Source organism: Syngnathoides biaculeatus, chromosome 15 (assembly GCF_019802595.1).
Source record: "Syngnathoides biaculeatus isolate LvHL_M chromosome 15, ASM1980259v1, whole genome shotgun sequence".
NCBI lineage: Eukaryota > Metazoa > Chordata > Actinopteri > Syngnathiformes > Syngnathidae > Syngnathoides > Syngnathoides biaculeatus.
The window spans coordinates 21,199,784-21,224,415 of record NC_084654.1 but is presented as its reverse complement, the minus strand read 5'-3'; the positions used below and the strand labels follow the sequence as shown (position 1 = coordinate 21,224,415).

General features: G+C 44.2%; 1 protein-coding gene across 4 annotated transcripts in view; it reads right to left on the bottom strand.

Annotated features, from left to right (window-relative positions):
- The window catches only part of numb (NUMB endocytic adaptor protein), a 42,281-nt gene that overhangs the window by 3,226 nt on the left and 14,423 nt on the right, over positions 1–24,632 (bottom strand). For 2 of the 4 annotated variants that reach the window (XM_061843047.1, XM_061843044.1), the window contains exons 2-8: positions 18,622–18,758; positions 11,511–11,585; positions 5,107–5,139; positions 4,628–4,702; positions 1,889–2,029; positions 1,610–1,814; positions 51–356 (exon numbers count right to left, since the gene is read on the bottom strand). In XM_061843047.1, the coding sequence (XP_061699031.1) occupies positions 51–356; positions 1,610–1,814; positions 1,889–2,029; positions 4,628–4,702; positions 5,107–5,139; positions 11,511–11,585; positions 18,622–18,747 (961 nt within the window). In that variant the 5' untranslated portion in view covers positions 18,748–18,758. The remainder of the gene's footprint in view (positions 1–50; positions 357–1,609; positions 1,815–1,888; positions 2,030–4,627; positions 4,703–5,106; positions 5,140–11,510; positions 11,586–18,621; positions 18,759–24,632) is intronic. The other 2 variants (XM_061843046.1, XM_061843048.1) reach the window with 1 other exon arrangement.

Below are 24,632 nucleotides of genomic sequence, written 5' to 3'. Positions count from 1 at the left end.
CAGTCAAAGTGTGGCCACAAATGTGTGTGTGCGCGGACTCCCCGTCTCACCCGCATTCCTGATGGGGAAGTCCGACTTGCGCTGCACGGTGGACGGCAGCTCGTTCATGCGGAGCGACAGCTGCCGCTTGAAGGGCGACGTCTTCTGGCTGAGCGCCGGGAAGCCGCGGAAGGAGCCCTGCCTGGCCAGCGCCTCGGCGGGGGCGTGCCGCCGGGGTATGGCCTGCGGGCCCAGTCCGGCCGGCGGGAGCGGCGGCGACGACGAGGGCGACGGCGAGCCGCCCGACTGTACGGCGGAAATGTTGATCACGCCGCCCGCCGCCGACGAGTTCCCCGCAGCCTTGGCGTCGCTCTCAGCTGTTGTCGACAAGATGGGTGATGTGAAAACATCGATTGCAGCTTCAATCTTGTCACACAGTTTCATACATTCCACTTTTTAATGTCAGAAAGGGGTGGGTGTTGTGATTACAATTTTTTTTTTTTGGGGGGGGGGGCATTCCATTTATGAATAAGGCTGTGACATAACATAGTATAGAAAAATGTGAAGTGCTGTGAATACTTTCCTGATACCCAGTTGCTTTGTTTCAAGTTTAACCTTTTGACCTTCATTTTTTTTTTTTTTTTGAATAATTGTACGGTGGATCAGCTCATAAAGCGTTGGCCTCAAAAGTCCTGAGGATCCGGGTTCGATCTCGGCCCCGTCTGTGTGGAGTTTGCATGTTCGCCCCGCGCCTGTGTGGGTTTTCTCCGGGCACTCCGGTTTCCTCCCACATCCCAAAAACATACAACATTAATTAGACACTCTAAATTGCCTCTAGGTGTGATCGTGAGTGCGATTGGTTGTTTGTCTCTATGTGCCCTGTGATTGGCTGGCGACCAGTTGAGGGTGTACCCCGCCTCCTGCCCGTTGACAGTCGGGATAGGTTCCAGCACTCCCCGCGACCCTCGTGAGGATAAGTGATAAAGAAAATGGATGGATGGATAATAGTACTACCTAGCTGATAAAATTTTTTTTTACATTTTAATATGTCCGGATAAAAGCGTCTCACTAATAAGACGCATCCCTCGTCTTTGAAGTTCAGTAAATAAAAATCCAGCCAGTATTATCCATACACCTACTGAGCTGCTTATCCTCACAAGGGTCGCGGGACTGCAGGCAGGAGGCGGGGTACGCCCTGAAGTGGTTACCAGCCACTTGCGGGGGTCATAGAAACAACAATTCACAATCACATTTCCGGGCAATTTAGAGCCCCCAATTATGCATGTTTTTGGGACATGCAAACTCAACACAAGCGGAGCCGGGATTTGAACCCCGTTCCTCAGAACTGTGAGCAAACCAGTTTTCCACCGCTCCACCAGCCAGTATTAATTGTATAAATTTGTTTTCCATGTGACTGCTTCCCTTCAAGCAACCACGATTAACATCTTAGTCAACAGAATATGTCCTCTGGGCACCTTAAATTTAAATATGTATTCTTGGAAAATCATCAGTCAGTTGATAATGCAGATCACAAGAGATGAAAATTGAATGTTTATGGAATCTTTCCGCAGCCACGTCCAAATAATGATCCCAACATTTGCGGGAGAAGTGCGCAATTCTAGACGGGCACCTTTTTTGGCGTCCTGCAGCTGCCTCATGACTTCCTCCCGCTCGGCAGCCTCCGTCGCCGTGGTGACGCGGAAGGAGCCTTCGCGGGTGAAGGTGGTCCGGTTGGCATCGAAGGTTGCCGTGACGCCGCATTCCTTCTCCCGCTTCTGCTTGCGCTCCAGGCAGGCGGCGAAGGCGCAGCCCACGGCGTGGCTCAGCCGCTCCCCCTGCTCGTACGGCATTGAATGATCACGTTTGCGTCAAATATTAATCTCTTCCCCTCTTTGTGCGCCACGCTCACAGAGTCTTTGACAGCCATGAAGCAATGGCAGATCCAGCGGCGCGTCGTCCCGTCGCGGCAGATGTACGAAAATGCTCTCTCGAAGTTGCGGTCCGGCGCACAGAATGACACCTTTTCGATGGTCTGGTCTAGGATCAGGTCCTGCGGAACAGAAGGTTCGCCGTCAGATTAAAAAGATTTGCTTCATCATTAATAATTGCAGTTTTCTCCGTATTGATAACTGAAAAACATCTTATCTAGGCCAGTGACGGCAGAAATAACCCCTAAGAAAATCCGCAAATCACACAGGAAAAAACATTTGCTTGGGGCTGGATTGGGGCTTATTATTATTATTATTATTATTTTTTTTTAAACGATAAGTTAACATTGCGGGGCTACCTAAATTTGTATTGTTTTTAAAAAAAAAATTGATTAATATAATGCCTCCTCGCAGAGAGCAACTGTTTGTCGGGTCGATTCCGTTGCTTACCTTTGAAAAACAGTTTTTGGAAGATATTACTACACACGTGTTTCCTTTGAGAAGAGGAATATTTTGTATGATCGGTGGCCTTATGTAACCACGGAGATTATTGGGCAACACAAACCCTCACAGTGCAGTGTTAGCTTGAATGTTTTGTAACAAAGGAGAGAAAAAAAAAAGACTTTTAGACGATGACGTTACATCGGCATTTGATCTTGTGACATAATAAAGACTTTTGGGACAGTCACGGGGATGTGCTGACTGCGGCTTCATTGTGCGTGTCTTGGGGACTTTGATATGCAAGGTTTGTCATCATGATGCGTTTGTGCCAATGTTAATCAATGATTGTCATAAATGAGCAATTTTTAAAGAACATTAAATTAAATATTGAACATAATTTTGCAGTGTTATGGCTGTTGTGTACATATGGAAGCGCAAGTGCAATAGTATGCTTGGGTTGTCAAGGCTTGTGATGAAGTGATAGCTGCCGTGTTTTCCCAACCCTAATACATTAGCGATTTTACGGCATATGAAAAATCGAAAATAATTTCGGGTGCTAGCTGCTGTGTCCATGTAAGAAAACAACAACATAAGCTGCCAACACTAACTTGAACATGTTTTGTCTTACATCATTAGAAGAAGAAGTTTCTTTTCGGCTTGTCCCGTTAGGGGTCGCCACAGCGTAACATCTCTTAATCTTAATAATTCCATATTGCTTACTGATATCGTTTTGATTAGTGTTTTCTTTCATTTACTGGGAATGTACAGGTGTCCTAAAATTAAATTTGTATTCTTCATTCGATTATGTTTTTATTCTTTAATTGAAATTGTTTTATTTATCTTCATCAGATGACTAAACAAGTGTTTTTAAACAAAATGTTAATCTACACTTGTTACTTTAATAACCTAGCTAACTATTCATATGCCATTGGGGTTTGGTTTAATTTTCATCTTGTGAATGAAAATTATGTCTTCATTAGGCGACGTCTATAGACATTGGAGGAAGTAGTTTTGTTATTTTTCCAGCAGATGTCAGTCTAACATTATGTAAAAGCGATTCTGCTCTTGCAGGTGCTCCACTCTAGCATAGAGATTATTTTCTAAATATTACTCAACTACAGATGGGGAGAGACCTCCTCTAAACCTCAACAGAAATAGAGACAATGTAAAAATGAAGTGCTGCCTCATGGAAAATGTCAATTTTGTCAAAACATTTATACACGAGGACAAAGGCAAATTCAGCCACAAATTTGGAAGCACATACTTCGAGTCAAAAGTTCCAAATACCGTAATTTCCGGCCGACAAGCCGCGACTTTTTTCACACGCTTTCAACCCTGCGGTTTATGCGGCGATGCGGCTAATTTGTGTTTTTTTTTTTCTAATGGCCACAAGGAGGCACTTGAGCGGAAAAAGGTAAGAATGAGACCGGTGGAATATACGTGCCGAATAAGTGACTTTTACCAGCCCTGTTAGCGCTGCGCTGGCGTTAGCGGTGTGCAAGCGAGTTGATGCTGTGTTACTGGCGTGTCTGAGTGCTGTTTACTGGTAAGTTTTATTTTAATTGGCCCTGTTAGCGCTAAACTCTTTCTGTGTACCGCCCTTCTTTGTAAATATCTCGTGTTTCGATGTGGGCACTTGCGGCTTTTACACAGTCGCGGCGTATGCATGTACCAAATGGTATTTCCTTTACAAATGTACTCGGTGAGGCTTGTAACCAAGTGCGCTCTGTAGGCCGGGAATTACGGTTCCCAGAAAAATTGCTGCTTTTTTGGTGTAAACGGGCATATCTTCCATACGTCCGATCATCTGAGCCGCTCATCCTCACAAGGGTTGCGGGTGGAGACTATCCCACCTATCTTCAGGCAGGAGGCGGCCAATATAGAGACTCCAATTAATGAATGATTTTGGGATGCGGGAGGAAACCGGAGTGCCCGGAGAAAACCGAAGCAGGCACGGGGGGAGAACATGCAAACTCCACCCAGGCGGGTCTGGGATTTAAACCTCGGTCCTCCGAACTGCGAGGCAGCTCTAACCATACGACCACCGTTCCACTCGGGCATATCTCGTATTTAGCAATATTCAGAACATTTGTTTCCGTAATTGGTTTCAACAGGCCCATTTGCTTGTCATTTGGAAACCATTCAAACTGATTTCGCTCATGTCTGTTCTCATAACAGAACTTGGCAGACGGTGCCGTAACACCTGGCAAAAAATAAAAAATTAAATTCCTGAAAAATCAATTCATCGCCCATCTCGAACGTCTGACGTGTTTTCTCACCTTAGTTTTATCGTCGACCACGCGCAGACCGTCTGCTGACACCCACAGCACGGCGCGCACTGCCTTCTTCCCAGCCTACGTGCAGTTTAAAAAACAAAACAAAACAAGAGAAGCGTTTCAGTCAAAAAAAAAAAAAATAATAATAATAATATCCCTGCCAAATTCACAGTGAAGTTGCTGTGCCAGACAAGCCAAACGGAAGGAGAGGAACAAGAAGGTTGGTGCACGGGTGCCCTGTTGCTTAGAACAGCAATGACGACAGTGTGTTCCTGCGTGCTTGTGTGTGTGTGTGTAGTAGATGCTTATGTTAACAAAATATTAAAGTGCCCCCCCCCCCGATCTTCTCAAGCACATGCACCGGTGTGTGTATGTGTGTGACATCTGGCCTTCAAAAGTGTGATTTGTTAAAAAAAAAAAAAAAAAGAGAGAGAGAGAGAAAAGAAAAAGCCACTCGGACTGGACGCGAATCAGCAACTTACTTTGGAAAAGAATCCTTTGAAGAATTTCCTGTCCTGGGTGGTTGTTTAAAAAAAAAAAAAAAAAATGGGGAAGGTGAGAGTGAGAGGGATGGGGTGGACAAAGTATGACATGGTTACCTGGAAGAATCGTATGAGGAAGAAAGAGAGGGGGGTGGGGGGGCTTGGATTGGGTTGTTTGATTATTGATTGACTTTTTTTTTTATGAGTGATAATGATTTGATAATAATTGTGCTCAAGTGTTAGTAGCACCACATAAGTAGTGGACACACACACACACACACACACACACAGGAAGTCCATAAATCATCCCACGGCTATAAAAACGACTTGGAAGTGTCAAAGGTGGGGCCTGGACAGACAGCGCTCAAAAAGAGTGAAACCAACCCAACCAGTTCTGACCATAAGAACGTGTTATTGTGTTGAACAAACGCCATGGCCATTTGGCCTTAAAATTTGAGATTGTTTTTTTTTTCCCTCCCCACAACAACAACAAATATTCAACAATTTAACGTCATAAACTGAGCCGTCGAGCTGTATGGTTGGCCTGGTTAGCTTTCTTATGTTTACTCATGTAAAGTTTTACAGGTGCTACAAGGCTAACTCTCCCACATTTTTGCAGTTTGGAAGCACAAATTTTGGGTCAAAAAATTCCAGCATGGTTAAATCCGTGTCTTTGAAACATTAAAAAAAATAAATTAAAAAAAAAAAAAATGGCATCACTTCTAGGTGATGTTCAGTGTGAACGACTGACTGCCTTCCACTGGGCCCCTTTCTCGTCATACGGAAAATAATTTGAAACAGATGCCGTTTCGTGTCATCTTTCTTATCTTAGCGAGGATTTAACTCGCTAATCCGTCCATCCATTATCCAAGCCGCTTATCCTCACAAGGGTCACAGGAAACCCTGAGCCTTTCCCACCTAGCTTCGGGCGAAAGGCGGACTACACCCTGAACTGGTCGGCAGATGCTCTCTAATCACTTTTTGAAATAATAGTTGTTAATCGAGCTAATTTTATATCCAACTATATTTTATCTGAAATGTTCCGTTATGTCTTCTCCAATTTAGAAAATACATATTTTATATAGGGCGGCACGGTGGACCAGCTGGAAAATACTGGGCTCACAGTTCCGAGGTCCCGGGTTCAATCCCGGATCCGCCTGTGTGGAGTTTGCACGTTCTCCCCCGTGCCTGCGTGGGTTTTCTCCGGGTACTCCGGTTTCCTCCCACATCCCCAAAACACGCAACATTAATTAGAGACTCTAAATTGCCCGTAGGTGTGATTGCGAGTGCAACTGTTGTCTGTCTCGATGTCCCCTGCGATTGGCTGGCGACCAGTTCAGGGTGTACCTGGCCTTCTGCCCGTTGACAGCTGGGATAGGCTCCAGCACAGCCATGAGGATAAGCGGCTAAGAAAATGGATGGATATTTTACACAAACCACACAATTAAATTGATAAAAGACAAAAAAAAAAAAATATTACTAAGCAGAGGAATAGAAAATAGATGGTAATCTAAGTAGCGGCAAGGCATACCTACCCATATAAACGATCAAGATTACACTGTATGATGGATGTTTTAAAATTGAATATATCGTTATATCACACAGCTTTTAGTTCCGTATCGCTAAATTGGGAAAATCGGCTTTTAAAGTCTGGAAATTTCACGGTGATCCCGAGTCAAACTCAAAAAAAAAAGTGGTGTGAATCTGATTTGTGAGTGTTGATCAGTCAGGCAGGGGGAGGGCGGGTGGGGGCTTTGTGGGGGGGGGGGGGGGTTCCTGGGTGATGGAGGTCAAGTTGAGGCCACCCAAAAGAAACCAGATGCAGGCTAGTCTTTACTCTAGGCCTTTAATCCCCTCCTCGGGCCCCGCCGGTAAGCCGTGGAAAGGCGTGCCACTCCGCTCTTGTTACACCCCCGGCTGGGGGGGAAGAGTCGTGTTAATGCATGATTTAACGTGTTACCCAGCGAGTTGGCTTGTTAGTGACGCATGCAGATGATGTCCACAACCGACTGGTTAGTTATGGTTAGCCGAGTTGAGGGTCAAGGGTGGGGAAATTTACTCAAAGAGGCTGAGACATGGGGAAGGGACGGACGGGGGGAGGAGGAGAAATTGAAGCATTTCTGGGCAACGCCACAATTAAAACCTGCTCAAAAAGACAAAAAAAAAATAAAATATATATATATATATATATATATATACACACACACAACACCAACAAAATGTAACAATATTTGTACTTTTAAGGTGTGAAAGTGGGAACAAACCGCGAGTAGGAAGGAAAGTGGAGGTTTGAGAGGGAAATTGTGTACAAAGGACACTTCAGGGAGGGATGTTCGCATAAATTTCGGGGATGACGTTGCGGTTTTGTGACATTAAGCTTCGTCTATTTTGCGATTGAGAAAAAGGAGAGGAAAAGACTTAAAGTAGATAAAATCCTATAGATTTGAGATTCAGTTCTGACATATTCCGAGGTCGAAATGGACACAACGAGAGCTTATCCAATATTTTTCAGTGACAATATGTCGCAGCTTTTTTTTTTTTTTAAAAAACAAACATTCGATTTAAAAAGAAGCGTAAATGCCGTCACTCACATTTGAAAAATGTACGGGTGTGGTCAGTCATGCTCGCAGATAAAGTTGCCGGTGTAATTAGGGATGACCTTAAAATCATTTTCTGGATTAATATAACATAACTGTAAATTAAAAAATAAAATAAACAAATACATAACTAAAATAGAAAACTAAAATTTCAAATTCAGAAATGATGCTTTCCAATTTCAACTGATATTCGTAGAACATGATATAAAACGCTATTTAAAATTTTTCATCAATAAAAATTCTTGATTTGACAAACTTATCTGAAGAGAAGTTAAATGGACTGGCCTGTCAAGGAATAAACAATAAACAAATCTATTCCCCCAGTGTTTTGAAATTGTTGAAATAATCGGCGTTAGTGGCAACAAGCTAGCGATACATTGCAACAAACATTCCTGTCGCCAATCGTGATGTGTTGTTGTTTGGGGGGGGGGCACGGATCGCGGGACTCCCGTAAATAGGAGGCCGGCTTGCTAGAACGCACCTTTATGTGCGTGCGCTCCACGTATTGGCCACACCTGAATCGGGCGACGAGGTGGATGATAGTCAAACGTCCTTTTTTAGAGGGTCGGGGAGCACATCGTCACACTGCCTCGCGATCGACGCAATGAGCACCGCTGGTGTAACTGAGAATTTCCTTTGACATGGCTCATGACGTCGATGACTTTCGGCGTAAATGCAGTATGTGAAGCAGCTGTGAACATGCTCAGTATGGTTAACTTGCATATCCTGTTTCCGGGTGAATACCAGTTGTTTTGGAGCAGGCTTGTTTAGTTAACAACGTTTATGAAATAAACACGTAAATTGATGTCAAGACTACACAAAATAAGCAAAGTCATTCAATATCTATTTTTTCTACTCATAAAAAATTTTACACTTTTTTTTGTGCTCGACTGTGCAGCTTTCCGAGCACGGAGGTGCGCGGGCGTGGTCGCGCGCGTCAAATGTGAGTGACTGTTAATGCATGCTCATATATTTGAAAAACCTAATAAAATACAAAAAAAAAAATTGCAGCAAATTGATGGTGCGCGTTATACAAAGGTAGAAGGGTTTTCCTGATATTTGCGCGTCGTTTTTGAGGGTGCACATTATCCTCCAGAGTGAATTCATGAGGAATTCCTGACTTTTTTTTCCTTGGACCAAGGGCAAAAGTAGCATTTGTCCTTTGATGGTTTTAACACAAACCTGGACCCAGACTAGAATCAAGCTCGAGAAGTGAAATCGAAGCAGGGGCAGCGTGGACGTCGGCTAGTCACAGGACACAAAGTCACGAGAAAACTACTGCGACTCCCGGGAACACAATCGAGTCATAGGTAGACCAACTCGCCGACTTGTAACTCGCCGCTTGAAAAACAATAAACACCTGCTTTGGATCGAAGCACGAGGACACATAGACGCACACGAATCCCTAATGTCATGACTGAACTGCGCATCCGCTGCCGGGCTTCCAGACCTCATTGCTCGCCGCAATAATGTCATTAGGTCGAGGGCAGAGAGACGCTCGGTGCCCGCGGGAAGGCCGAACGCTCTGTGGTCGATGAAAGAGCGCCCGGCCTCGGGCTTCACGTGACCTCGTCGAGCGTCGACGCGCACGTCCCGCTGCTGCTCGTGTGCTCGCGAGGGATATAGTGCACAAATTCCACGCCCGCGAGTGTGTGTGAGTCTTCATCTTTCGTACACTGACTTGCGCACATGCACATGAACATAATATTACACACATGGCAACACACTCTCCCCTCAAGCCATATGCTTGTTTGTGTGTATGTATTTTGTATGATATGGACTTTTATGTGCAACTGCTGTCCGCTTAAATACACTCACAATGCTTTAAAATGTGCCAACTTTCTTTCCGCCTCCGGAGGAAGCATCAGAAACAAGAGGCGGGATGATGCCTGTGTGCAAGGGAATTCTGCAGAAAAGAACACAGAAGCCTCTTTCACGGTGGGCGGCTAACTTGGCAATTTCCTGGCTCAGTGTTGGGAAGTTGGGAAGGAATCCCAAACGCAGCAACATCCAGCCTTCGCTTAGTTCTGTGTAAAAATCTGTAAAAGTGGCGGATCGCTGGGTTATGTGTAAAAGACAAAGCTACTGTTTTGTTTTGTTTTTTCTTTTTTTTTGGGGGGGGGGTCGCTAGCTAAAGGAAACCACCAATTATATTTAAAATATAACAGAAATCTATTGGCAGACCTACAAAGTGTAAATTTCTTGAGTTTCTTTGGTATATAATCCCAATTTTCCAACTCAACTCTTCAAATTTGAATCAAATACTACCACCATGACAAAAACGTTTGCTACTTTGTCTGGCATCTTTCTTATGCCTCGACATCCCAAAAGGAACCATCTCACGGGCAGAGGCATCATGGCGTCTCAGACGACTAAATCATTGCCAATGCTCTAACCAAGGTGACGTCTCACGGAGACCGATTTCCCCGGAAGTCGCAACTTAAGGTAGGCCTCGCAATAACAACTACTATACATCCATCAATCCATTATCTAACGCTTTTCCGGGTCAGGATGCGGGGGAAGTAGCTTCATCTGGGTTCCGGAGGGATCCCGAGTTGTTCCCAAGCCAGCCGAGAAACGTAGTCTCTCCAGCGTGTCCTGGGTCTGTTTCCGGTGGGATGTACCCGAAACACCTCACCAGGGAGGCGTCTGAATCAGATGTCGCAGCCACCTCATATGGCTCCTCTCAATGCGGAGGAGTAGCGGCTCGACACTGAGCCCCTCCCTGATGACCGAGCTTCTCACCCTATCTCTAAGGGAGAGCCAGGACACCTCGCGGAGGAAACTCATTTCGGTTGCTTGTAATCGGGATCACAGCTGAGGGTAAGAACGAATGGTAAATTGAGAGCTTGGCCTTTGGACTTAGATCCCTCTTTACCAGAATGGACGGATACAAAATCCGCATCCCTGCAGATGCTGCACCGATCTGTCTGTGGATCTCCCGCTCTATTCTTCCCTCACTCGTGAACAAGACCAAAATACTTGAACTCCTCCAATTGGGGAATTATCTCATCCCCAACCCTTTCCCGACTGAGGACCATAATCTCGGATTTGGAGGTGCTGATTCTCATCCCGGCCGCTTCGCACTCGGCTGCGAATTGCTCCAGTGAGAGCAACTACCACTTCTTTCGGCTTGTCCCGTTAGGGGTCGCCACAGCGTGTCATCAGTTTTTACGCCGGATGCCCTTCCTGACGCAACCCCTCTTGGGGAGTGGAGGCCCCAGTGAGAAACGAACTCACGACCTCTGGTTTGAAGAGCAACTAATAAATAACTATAAATAAACAATAACTATGAGGGATACGCGCTGATGCGAGCAAAGCCTCTCAACTTCTTATACAGGAGAGGTTTGGCGACTCGTCCGACCCAAGCTGTGTCTGTCACCAGGTACCGTCTTAGTACCCACTTGAATGGTAAAAAAAAAACATTGAAAGCTATATTTCCACAATGCGGTACTACATATTTCTCAATCTTTGCTTGTATTCAGCAATCATCTTCAGAAATACATGATATATTGAGGAAGAAATCTGTGAATTCACATTACAGGGTGTAAAGTTAGACCGTGACGCCAAGCTATGAGTTTGTGACGTGGGCGGGGATCTCGACCGACAACTAAAACCACGCCCTCCTTCCTGACCGAACCTGGTAGAGTTATACTGCGGAAAGAGTGAGAGGGAGGAAGACACACCCAGGGGAATATCGGCACGTCGTCGTAGCTGAGGAAAAAAAAAAAACGTGGCGTGACGCACACGGACGAGACAAAAGGGGAGCTTCCTCTTTCGGGGGATTTTTCCCCCGGGGATACGCACCGTCTTCAGCCGCTTGACTGCGTCCTCGCAGATGTGCATGCCCCGCGACTCCTCCACCTCCACGTGTCCCAAGTACTGCGGGAACAAATGCACACACAGAAAAGTGAGTAATTGTGCAAAAATAATACCAAAAAAAAAAAAAAAAAAAAAGCTTCCCGAGGTGTGTCAAGTACGATTAAATAAAACCGTGATAATAAAAGTGTGCAACGAGGTTGGTTATTTCAGGGAGTCTTACTCACCCCTGGCATGCTGGCACCACTTATTTATACACATAATTAAATACAATCACAGGGTCACGCATAGTGCAGATAATCCCTTGCTGCTTCTGAAGGCCTGAGGAACATAATTGAGGCGCTACGTTTAATGAGCGCGCTCACGTGAAATGTGAAAAACAGTCGGGGCGTGTATGAGAAGCAAGCAGACTGGCCCGAATATAATAGGCAAAGAACACAATGTCTCATCTTGTGTTCGCTATCAAAAATATGTTTAATCCTAATCCCGGATTAAAACACCATAGTCCCCTTTCACGCAGCACTTGGGAAGTAGATGCATCATAGCGGGAAATTTACACAGCGCACGTCAAGAGGAAAATATAACGTTTTGAGCTGGAACGCCGCTTGGCAGAACAATCCTAATCCGTCACGATGCTGACTGTCTGTTCCGTTCCGTTCCCGAATGTTGCAGTGCCGCGTGTTACGGTCTTTCCACCGCTGTTCCATCGACGGCATCCATTGGGCGCTGCGCCATGTGGTCCCAATCCAAGCAGACTACAAAAACCGACAGAGACGATGTTGGCATGAAACTGCTCCTTCTAACTTCAGACTAAACAACCAACAAACGAAGACCCATAAATTAACCACCCAAGCAGTTCTGATGACAGAACCTTTGCGATTTGGGACTGACAAATGTTTGTCGACAATTTGTTTTCTTCCTCGGTGACCTGAGATGTAAATTATGATTTATTTTATGGAACGCTTGAAGTCACGTCTCGCAAAAACACACAGGGGATGGGGAAAAACCAAATTCCACTTTGAAGGATACGCAGGGATTCATTAATTTCATTCTTATCCGAAGGTGACCTGACATTGCACTTTTGCACTATTTGAACATGAGACGGAGCCAACTCCTCAAGACTTTTCCTGCCCAGTTTCCTCTGGCGGCGCTACACCCCAGGAGCAGGCACGGAGCATCAAGAACGAGAGCTCGTCACCCGGGATCGCCGTCGGCCATTGTGCCGGCCGAGAGGAAGTCCTTACCCTTTCCTCGCAGAGACACGGCGAGTGACGCCGGCGGACCACCCCTCCGCGCTATTTCTAGAGTGTGACGGCGGGGCAGTGAGTCACGGTGTACTATAATGCAGAAAGCGGGTTTGCACACAGGGATGCCGCTGATGTGGCGAAGCGGGCGCGGGTTGCGAGGACCATTTGAACCACGAAGGACTCGTGACAGATGCTTCACTCGGATGTCCTTCGCGGGGCAACACAATCACATTTAACACATGACGGTAGCGTTGGCAAGGAGTAGTCACGTCCTACATGTGACTAAAGATCAAAACAAACAGTCAGCTTACTAACCAACAGCCAAGAAACTAATCAACAGACCAACAGCTAAGCTACCCAACCGTTATCGTACGAAAAAAATGACTAAACAACTGATAATAAAAAAAAGCAAACTACATAAGTAACCAGACAACAATGAATTAATTTAAAAATTAGCTAAAGTAGTTCAAATTTATCGAGCTAAATTAACAAAGCCAAAAAACAACCAACAAACCTCTTACCGACAATTAAGTCAAACTAACCGACTAGTTTACTGACCTAACAGCAAACTAACCACACAACGGTCTTACTCATCAAAAGATCAAACTATCTACCAAAATGTTTAACTAATAAACTTACTGAAGTCACTGATGGTGTCGTGGTACACACGCCTGCAGGATCGATTCCCACTCAGCGATGGTGTCGATATCTGCCCTGCGACTGACTCGAGACCAGTTCAGGTTGTACTCCGCCTTTTGCCCGAAGCTAGCTGGGAAAGGCTCCGAGATTTCCCGGAACCCTTGTGAGGATAAGCGGATTTGATAATGACATGACATGACAAAAACTTACTTACTAGCCAAACACCAAACTGATTAACCAACTGACTTATTCACATACAAACAATCTAACCAACCACCAAACGTTCTAATTGACAACTGACAAAGTGATTTACAACCCGAACTAACACAACAATTGCGCTACGAACTGAACACCAAACTAAGTAAGTAAGTCACAAATGTGGAAATGTGAGCTGCAGCTAAAGCTCAATAAAAGCGCAACACAATCACATTCAATGTGGCATTTTCCGGTAAGTCGCCCCTGCGTACTGCATGTGACAACAACTTCCAGTATTCCTAACATGTCTGAGGTATGTTATTGAAGCCAAAGTCTTCTTCGAACCTGGAGACGTCAGTATCCAAACGTATTCCAGCATGTTCAAGAATGAATGGTAAGCAATCCAATGTGAAGCTTGATTAAACGCGACAATGCGGACTCCAGTAACGGTTCCACTTTTCCACCGTCACAGAATTGGATTTCTTTACCCTTGACTGCAAATGCTTGACTGAGGGAGTCCAGGTGATTTGACCTAAAAGAAATTTTAATCCATCCATCCATTTTCTTAGCCGCTTATCCTCACAAGGGTCGTGGAGGTGCTGCAGCCTATACCGGCCGCCAACGGGCAGGAGGCGGGCCACACCCTGAACCGGTCGCCAGCCGATCGCAGGGCACATCGAGGCAAACAGCCGCACTGACAATCACACCTTGGGGCAATTTAGAGTGTCCGATTAACGTTGCGCGTTTTTGCGATGTGGAAGGAAACCAGAGTGCCCAAAGAAAACCCACACAGGCACGAGAGGGGAAACATGACAACTCCACAAAGGCGGGTACGGGATTGAACCCGGGACCTCAGAACTGTGAGGCCAACGCTTTACAGCTGCTCCACCGTGACAATTTTCATTTTGGAAGAAAAATCGAGGATATTCTAACACTATTATGTAAACATCTACATAATTACACATTTCATTTTTCTAAAACAGCCATTAAAACATTTTTCAAAGTTTGAACATTTAACTTTGCTTCTTCTAAGTAGCGCCACAGAGCGATGTCAGGGAACCACCTTGCTAATTTGAAAACTGACCAACTAACTAAATAATGTGATAAACAGCCAACAAACAAAAAACTAATTCAACAAAAAATAATTAAACCCAAAAAGTACTTATGCGACAAAGAATAAAACAACTTCCTTTTTAAAACAAGATACATAATTAATTAATAATTCATTCTATCATGCTCTGAAACATGAGCAATAAAATTGCCAGTGAACTCCCCCGCTACTTCCGCCGCATCCATCTCCATCCATCGGCCACCTGGCAATGCATGTATTTTAACAAAACCATTTTTTTTTTATTTTAAATGGCCTTGAACAATGAGTGAGATGCCTACAATATGTCAGCGTGACTCCGATGCAGGAATGGCAGCTCATTGAAACGCAGCCGAAAGCGCACCGTGCTCCCTCTTCAAGTGCGACGAGGCAAGATTTCAACTCTCCTCCCCGCGGAGTGGTCGACCCCCCCACCCGAGAGCTGCCCGACATTGTGTGTGTGTGTGTGTGGGGGGGGAGGGGGGAGAGACATTGAACCGGAGGAGAATATTTACAATACCCGAGACCTGTTGCGCTGTTGGTTGTCACAACAGATGAGACGGAGATCATTTTATGGAATACCATCTGAAAAAAAAACTGAAAATATCGACGGATTTCGGCAATTAAACATGATGGATGGTGCCAGATCAAAATACACACGACTGTGTAGCCATTACTTCATTTCAGGTAGGAGTTATTCCTCTCAATCTCAAATTACCAAGAAGTATTTATAATGCCAAATTGGCTCATTAGAGACCAATGCGTATTAAAAAAAAAAAATGTCTGTCGCAGAGGTTTACAGAGGTTATCTGTGGCCGCAATCGCTTCCGCGTACGTTCCGTGGAGATGACGCCGTCCTCTTTTTTTTTTTTTTCCAATCATAGTCAATGAATGCGAGTTTGTGTAAAACCAGGGGTCATTTATGTAAATATTGGTATTTGTATTGAATACTAGCTGAAAAGATCGATGGATTTCGGCGAAGGTTCACGTGTGGCCGCGCACACTTCCGATCCGAAAACCCGTCATCTTTTATTTTTTTCCAATCATAGTAAATGAATAGTAAGTTTCTTTTGGCTTGTCCCGTTAGAGGTCGCCACAGCGATGAACTCATATTTGTTTGGCACAGTTTTTATGCCGGATGCCATTCCTGACGCAAGCCCTCTTGGGGGGGTGGAGGCCTCAGTGGGATACGAACTCACAACCCCTACTATACCAAACCAATGCTCTAACCACTGAGCAACTCATAGTTAATGAATGAAACGAAGTATGTGCATGCGTCCAGACTTTTAGACGCTTTCAAACATTTCCGTGTAAATCTCACCGACTTAGTCACCACATCCACGTGTATATCATCCAGTTGTCCAAGACAACAAGACGAATTAACAGTCCAATTTCTTATCGGCGAAAACATCGTTTCCGGCAATAAATATGAGTTTATCTAATTTTTCCACGTACCGTCGTTTATTTTCATCTACTAAATGTCTAACGGTATCGGACAAGACTCTGGGCGTCGAGCTATAAGACATATTTACGCGTCGTCTCCAACCGACTTAGCATTGAACAATGCTTTGCTAGACCGGCAATATGGCGATGTAAAGAAAACTCACATGATTTTATGACGTAGGCGAACGAGCTGCTTTGCGGAGGCACCTCGGGGAGGGGGCGAGTGGGTTCGGTGGCGGAGAAGAGCATGTTAGGTTGCAGGGAAAGAACACCGAGGAAAAAGTGTGAACTGGTGAAGCACAAAATCCAAAGAGGACGTTTGATTTATTCCCCTCCCAATTGGCCTCATGGGATGTTTACATTTGCACCCCTTTCACAAGCACTCAGAAGGACTGAAAATCACGTTTAACAATCAACAGATCTGCTTTTCTGGTTATTTCTGGTTAAATGCAGAACGAATTATAGCGATGATATTTTAAGGGGAGGAAATGTTTATTTAAACTCTTTTAAAACGCATAATTGTCATCCAACATATGGTAAAACCGTGCAGTTTAATTCAGAGAACTTTTCCATGAAGTTGATGCTTTTTTTGGAGTTAGCAACTGATTTTCACGAATTGAGGCATGCCCAAAATTCTCATTTTCATTCATTTGGTTGCACGTCAGAATCAAGGCAACCTGCTCACTTCCATGTTGTGTGTACATGTTCTATTATCCGCATTTTTTTTTTTTTTTTTTTTTTGTCTTCGATGGTTCGGCTTTCATTTCTATGATGATGAGAGGAAGCGAGCTGTCGCACTTCTGTTTGCACAAGACAACTTCTGTTGCCAAAATAAGAGTGAACCCTTTGCTTCTCACACCCTTCAGTTCACCCGCAGGAGAACGAGCAATTGCGAGTGGGGGGGGGGAGAGAAATATATGGAACTCAAGTTTAGCAAATACAAAACTCACAAAATAAATCTAAAAAATGTTTTTTATTTTTTATTTTGGGGGGCAAAATACCAACAAACGCCAAGCAGCAGTGAAGTCCTTCACCTTTTTCCAGTTAAGTTGTTCACTTGTGAAATACTCCAAAACAGGTGTTTTTTTTTTTTTTTTAAAATGTCTTCTTCTTTTCCTTTCGGCTTGTCCTGATTAGGGGTCACCACATCGTGCCATCTTTTTCCATCCAAGCCTATCTCATAATTTAATTATTATTATTTTTTTTTTTAGGTTTCCTCCACTACAATATTATTATTCATTTTTTTAGGGCTCCTCCACTTTCTCAGTCTCTTGTTGCCTCTGTCCCAGCTTTTTGGGGAATTTGTTGCAGGAATCAAATTCAGAATTGAGAATATTAAAAAAAAAAATGTTCATCACTTTCAACATTAAATATCTTGTCTTTGTAGTGTATTAGCTTTTAGTATTCAATAGAATATAGGTTGAAAAGGATTTGTAAATCTCTGTATTCCGTCTACCATAACTTCCGGCCCATTAGCCGTGACTTTTTTCACACAATTTCAACCCTGCGGTTTATGTGGTGATGCGGCTAATTTGTGCATTTTTTCTAACGCCTGCAAAGGGGGCACTCGAGCGGAAAAGGTAAGAGTGAGACCGCTGGAATACATGTGCCGAGGAAGTAACTTTTACCGGTCTAGCCCTATTAGCCCTCCGCCAGCGTGTTACTGCCGTGTCTCAGTGATTTTTAAAATATGTTTTTTTTTTTTTTTTTTACCGGCCCTATTAGCGCGGCCGCGCTAGCGTTAAACTCTCTGTGTACTGTCTTTCTTTGTAAATATCTTTTGTTTCAATGTCGGTTTCAATGTGGGCACGCGGCTTATTTGTGCATTTTTTTCCCCCTCACGGCCGCAAGGGGTCACTCGAGCGGAAAACCTAAGAGTGAGACCGGTGGAATATTTGTAACGAGGAAGTAACTTTTACCGGTCTGGCCCTGTTAGCGCTGCGCTAGCGTGTTACTGCCGTGTCTCAGTGATTTTTACCAGTATGTTTTTTTAACCAGCCCTGTTAGCGCGGCGGCGCTAGTGTTAGCGCGGTGGCACTAGCATTAAACTCTGTGTACCATCTTTCTTTATAAATATCTCGTGTTTCAATCTCGGTTTCAATGTGGGCACTTGCGGCTTTTATACGGCTGTGACCTATGTATGTACCAAATGGTATTTCCTTTCCAAATGTACTGGGTGAGGCTTATAACCAGGTGCGCTCTGCAGGGCGGGAATTACGGTACTTATGTTTTGCACAATGCCCCGACATCAATGGAAATGGGGTTTGTGAAACGAGAGCAGGGCAATCACATTATCGTTGTGAACTTACACAATATGCAGCATTTTATCCAGCCTGCAATGAGCACGCAACTTTCTGAAGGCTTGCGATTAATCACACGGTACGTCCCCCGAGTCACAAAAGCGCCTCCCTCGGAGGAAGTGCGTGTGCCACAATAAGGTCGGCGCTGGAGGAATTTTTGTGTGCGCGTGCGTGTGAGCGAGTGTCACCTTGACCGCAAAGCTGCACTTCCCACTACGGACCGCCTCCTCATCCGTCTGCCATTGGTGAGGCCGGCTGGACTCGGGCACGTAGATGTCCTTCTTCCGCCGGAAGCTCTGCCGTAGCTTGTTCATCGCGGAGCTCCCTGCGAGAGGGCAAAGCGGGCGCAGTGTCAGCGGGGACGCAACACAAATAGCAGTGATGTAAACAGAACAGTTAGCAAAGAAACAAATTTCCTCTATTTGTTTGTGCGAGGGTTGGGTGAATAATCAATTTTATCGATTCATTTGAGTTGGTTTCTACGAACAATTTCTATTTTGAAAACTGTTTTTGCAGCATGCGTAGCTAAAAGCGAATTCCTGCTTATCTCATAACAGACTGGCGGGAATTTAAAAAAAAAAAAAAGTATAGTCAGATTTACAGACTAAGAATCTCTTTTCTTTTTAAGTTAATGCACACTAATGTAAAAATTGCTGAAAAAGGACATTTCAAAACTTGGGAAAAATAAAGCAAATCCCAGGGAAGAACGACAAAATACAAAAAAAAAAAAGAAAAAACGAGCAAAACTCAATTTTGAAAAGAATCATATGCTTTTTTTGCCCCTGTAAGGAAAAGGGGGGAATACAAATAAAATTGCAAATCTGATCTCTGTGGGTAGAATAAAAAAAATACTGATATCGATATCATATTGGCCATTCTTGCTCTGTACACAACTAAACTGCACAGAATCAAAATGCTATGTTAATACAGTGAGTTTAAGATTGAGGTAATGACAACATTCACACTGGAGCACTATTAAAAAGTGTCATGGACATGAAAACCAGAAAGAGAGAGAGGGGGGGAGTCGCTGTGAAGCTGGACAGAAGACAGAAAATCAAAATCAGAGCCATAGCACATTGTCTGTGTAACTAAACCAACAAAAACATGCTTGCAAAAAGTATCCATCCATACGTTAACAGTTTCCCCAAAACGACATGGTGCACCTATTTTTACACATTTTTTTTGTCCAGCTTTGACACAATGCCACGGGATAGTGATGCGACGCGCTATTGTGTCACTTACTACCGTGGATCGATGGATATCGAGCTGCCAAATAAAACTTTAGACTCACTGAACGAGCGTTTCGCGTGATCAATAATACTTTCGCACAGTTCACGACAAATACGTGAGCATTCAGGTGGGACTTGAGCGTTATCTCATTTAGTAAAGAACAGTGATTCACAACTCGTGGGTCAGGACCCAAAAGTGGACCCATTTTGGGTGTACCTTGGAAATCTATCCATCCATTATTTCAGCCGCTTATCCTCACAATGGCCAGGGGAGTGCTGGAGTCTATCCCGGCTATCTTTGGGCTGCAGGGCAGGGTACAGCCAGAACTGGTTGCGAGCCAATCGCAGGGTGTCCCCGACCGCTAATCAAAAATGTATGTATTTGTGTTCGGATTTGTTTCAGTAAAGTACAAAGCTGTACCAAGCTCCCACACGGAACATACCAAGAAGAAATGTTTTTCTCTCTGGGTAGCGAACGTCTTATGTTGAAATGCTCTTGGTGGTACGTCAAAGTCATTTGAAACTACTTAATTGGCAAATAAATCTGATTTATAATGTACCGTAATTCCCGGCCTACAGAGCGCACCTGGTTATAAGCCTCACCCAGTACATCTGTAAAGGAAATACCATTTGGTACATACATGGGCTGCAGCCGTGTAAAAGCCGCAAGAGCCCAAATTGAAACACGAGATATTTACAAAGAATGATGTTACACAGAGAGTTTAATGCTAGCGCCGCCGCGCTAACAGGGCCGAACCAGTAAAAGTCACTCCCTCGGCACATACATTCCACTGGTCTCACTCTTACCTTTTCTGCTCGAGTGCCCCCTTGCGGGCGTTAGAAAAAAAAATGCACATATTAGCCGCATCACCTCATAAACCGCAGGTTTGAAAGCGTGTGAAAAAAGTCGCGTCTTATAGGCCGGAAATAATGGAAGATGGAATATAGTGATTTACAAATCCTTTTCAACCAATATTCTGTTGAATACTAAAAACTAATACACGACAAAGACAAGATATTTAATGTTGAATATTTAATGTTAATGTTTTTTTATATTCTCAATTCTGAATTTGATTCTGCAACATTCCCCGAAAAGCTGGGACAGAGGCAAAAAAAGACTAAGAAAGCGGAGGAAGCCATAAAAAAAAATAATAATAATTTCCTTTTTTTTTTTAAAAAAAAAAGGACCTATTTTGAGTATCCCACAAGTGAACAGCTTAACTGGAAACAGGTGAAGGTCTTCACCTCTGCTTGGTGTTTGTTGGTATTTTGCCCCCCCCAAAATAAAAAATAAAAAACATCTTTATATTTATTTTGTGAGCTTTGTATTTTCTATAAATGCTAAATTATGGTAAATCATTTTAGTCTGGTCCTGTTTTATACATTTAGAAACTTTAATTCAATAAAGTCATACTGATGTCATACTGATATTGACATTGAGGAAAAAAAATCCCGTGATACCAAATTTATATCACAGCGCTGGTACGTGGCGCCAAAACTTTGAGGATCACCGCTCTACACGATTTCTCTTGTCAACTTTGCCGGGAGATTAGTAGGCACCGGAGAGGCCCAATTAAAAATCCGCTGATCCAAACGAGAAGTGAGAGGTGCGGCCATCATTGAAGGACCCGCTCACGTCTGGATCGGGCCACTCGCAACCGGGGGAGCAGGAGTCACTGAGCCGTAGCATTCCGGCGTCTGGTAGCCGCTAACGTTTTGAGATGCTAGGGGTCCGAGGGAATTAAGAGATCTTTTTAAGCCGGGGGTGGGGGTGGGGGGGGGGCGGCGCTTGACTGTCTGCACACCGACACACACACACACACACACACACCTTGTAGTAACTACACACAACCAACGAGTCTCTTTGTGTAATGAGACCCAGTCTGCAAGGCGCGGGGATCTTTTGAGGTGAGACACTCGCTCTTATCTGCCCTGACCAGACGTGAGCTCTGCACAATAGAGCATTCGGCCCTGACATACAAACACATCAAACATCTCACTTAGGGGAGTGGGCGGGGGAAGGGGGGGTAAACCAAAGGTAGACTGTCGACTCACGGGATATCTCAAAACAGTTTGGAGCGTTGTTGTGCAAAAACGTGGTTTTTATCTTCCCATTCTAGCCTCGGTGCGACATCGTCTAGCCGCCAATCACTGTGTTTTGAAAGCTTTGACATTGGCAACAAAGAAAAAGGAAAGAAACGACGCATTTATAATCCAAACGACCTGCTCACTTCGAAGCGTCATTTTTGCAGAATAGCTAGTATTGGCCACAGGCTAAAATAAGTACGTAGGTCAGGTAGGCGAGGAACCTTGTGAGGTTGATGCAGTGGGAGAGCAGGCTCATAAAACACTCAAGACAATGCGGAGAAATGTCTGGATCGCTAGTCACAAAGTACTTTAGAAAAAAAAAATACGAACAGTAAATTTGTCAATGAGTCCAAAATGGAAAAAAAGTAGCACAGTGATGCCTCGGTTCTCGACCACAATCCGTTCCTGAAAACGGTTCGAAAAGTGGATTGTTTGAAAACCGAATTGATGTTTCCCGTTACAATGAATGGAAAAAAAAATAATGCGTTCCAAGCCTAAAAAAAAGTTTTTAAAAGCATTTCTTTTTAGCTTTTCCTTATAATAAACTGCATAGTAGAAATACATGTATAGTTTAAATACTTTATAGAATAAAATAGTTTAACAAATATATTTATTTTTTACTTAAAATGTATGCTTTAGCAGTAGAGTAAGCTAGGCTGGGAGTGCATTGCCATATCTGTAGCGACTCGGCCCCCAGCCTTGTAAACTTTTTTTATTAACAAAAGTGCGGAATAACTTTTACCTTCTTTGGAGCCAAGATTTGGGGATTAATACGGTAGTCCTCGATAAGAAGAAAAACAACAGTCACTACCGGGAGACGTCTGTGTACAGAGGTTGTGTTATACAGAATAACAAAAGTGCGCTGGTTGCGCTACGCACGTTATGTCATTTTCGTGTTTTTTTTTTCTTTTTTTCGGGGAGCGCTCGAATTGACAACAACAAAACGCGTCGTGGGTGGGTCAACTGCTTGCGCCACGTGCAATGTTATTTCCGGGTTTTTCGGAGGGCGTTCGAATAGACAAAGCGCGGCGTGCGTGGGTTAGCTGGTCTGGCCGCGCGCAATATGTTATTTCGGGGTTTTTTCGGCGGCGTGGGAATTCACAACAAAACATGTCGTGGGTCAGCTGGTCTGGCCCCTTGCAATATCTTATTTCCGGGTTTTGTTGGGGGCGTTCGAGTACCGATTTTCGTTTGAAAACAGAAGCAAAAAAAAAAAAAAAGTCCGGAAACCGATTTGTTCGAAAACGGGGACGTTCGAAAACCGAGGCTTTACTGCAATTACTATTTTTACAGGTTTTGAAGCTGTAACATTGACACCGGCGACATACACGCCAGCATCTTTGCATGGGACGCCACAAGGACGTTCCAGTCCAGTGTTTGCAAACAAGATGCTCACGTCGCCTCGCACCTCGCCCGTTTATTTAGGTCACATCGTGTTAGACCTCAGTGTCACGTTGCCGACAAGCTGCGAACACGCAGAGCCTCTTTGTATGCGGTTGGAGTTATATTTATGACACAGCGGCACTTCCCTCGTGGCATCGTAGCGCTTATAAGTACATCTGTTAGCGACAGGATGAGAGTGCGCGCTTCCTTCCTGTTCGGAGACGAAGATGCGCAGCGAGGAAAAAAAAAAAAAAAAAGATTTAGCCACGGGGGTGAACATCGAGGCTTGGCAGGTGCATCGGAATGAACCATGTGAGGCGCTTTGGCCGTCGGACCTGTTTAGTCACACCAGGTGAAAAAAAGAAGCAAGTAAGGGAAAGAAGCATGAAGCGTGATAAAAGGTTTCAGCCAAGTCTCGTTTTTCAATGCGCGCTGGCCTTTTGTTTACGACAACAAAGTCAAACTCAAACCCGCTGGAGCGGTTCCGGCCCGCCACATCGTTTTATAAAGTCCACTGAAGCAAATAAAGCGTGTAAATAAAGCGTAACTTCGTGTTCGCGGCTCACGACCATAATATTTTAGTTCATCTGGAAAACTGTTTTGTTCTATTTAGCTTTTTAAACCCCCCCAAAAAAAGCATCAGCGAGCGTTTGAATAAATCTGAAAGCTGCAGTGCCCCAAAACGGATCCTTGTTCTTCCCCTTTTTGAGCCCACAAAATTAGGGATGGGTGACAGAAACTGCCCTTAGTTCTAGAAATCAGGTACTTGTGGAGGGTGCCAATACCAGCCACCACAAATTAATCGGCCATTGAGTAAATCTTCCTAATCAGTAGTTGGTGCTACAATCCGCGGGTTTAAAACATGGGTGTCGGTTCAAAATTAGGTTATTGTATTAATTGAAAATTTCTGGAATCCAAAGTACCAGTGGTCTCTGTACCCGAGAGTTAATACTTATACTTTGATCAATCTGAAAAAAACGAAAAGAAAATCGATTTCAATAGCGCATTTCATATACGGGATAACTCGATGCGCTTTCCACGATTCACGTAATTTCCGGCCTATGAGGCGCGACTTTTTTTTCCCCAACATGCTTTAAACCGTGCGGCTTACGCGGTGATGCGCCTAATTTGTGCATTTTTTTTCGAATATATGTGCGAGGAAGTGACTTTTACCGGTATGTTTTTTTTAATAGGCCCTGTTAGCGCTGCGCTAGTGTGTTGCTGCTGTTTTACTGTCGTGACTTGGTGATTTTTACCAGGTATGATTTTTTAACCAGCCTTGTTAGCACTGCGCTAGCGTCGTGCTAGCGTGTTGCTGCCGCGTCTTCATGATTTAGGTATGTTTTTTTTTTTTAACCGGGCCTGTTAGTGCTGTGCGACCGTGTTTCTACTGTGCAGCTGCCACGGCTGTTTTTTTTTTTTTTTTACCGGTATGTTGTTTTGTTTTGTTTTTTATCTTGTTTTTGCTACCGTGTTGTTGCTTGGTTAAGCTAAGGTAA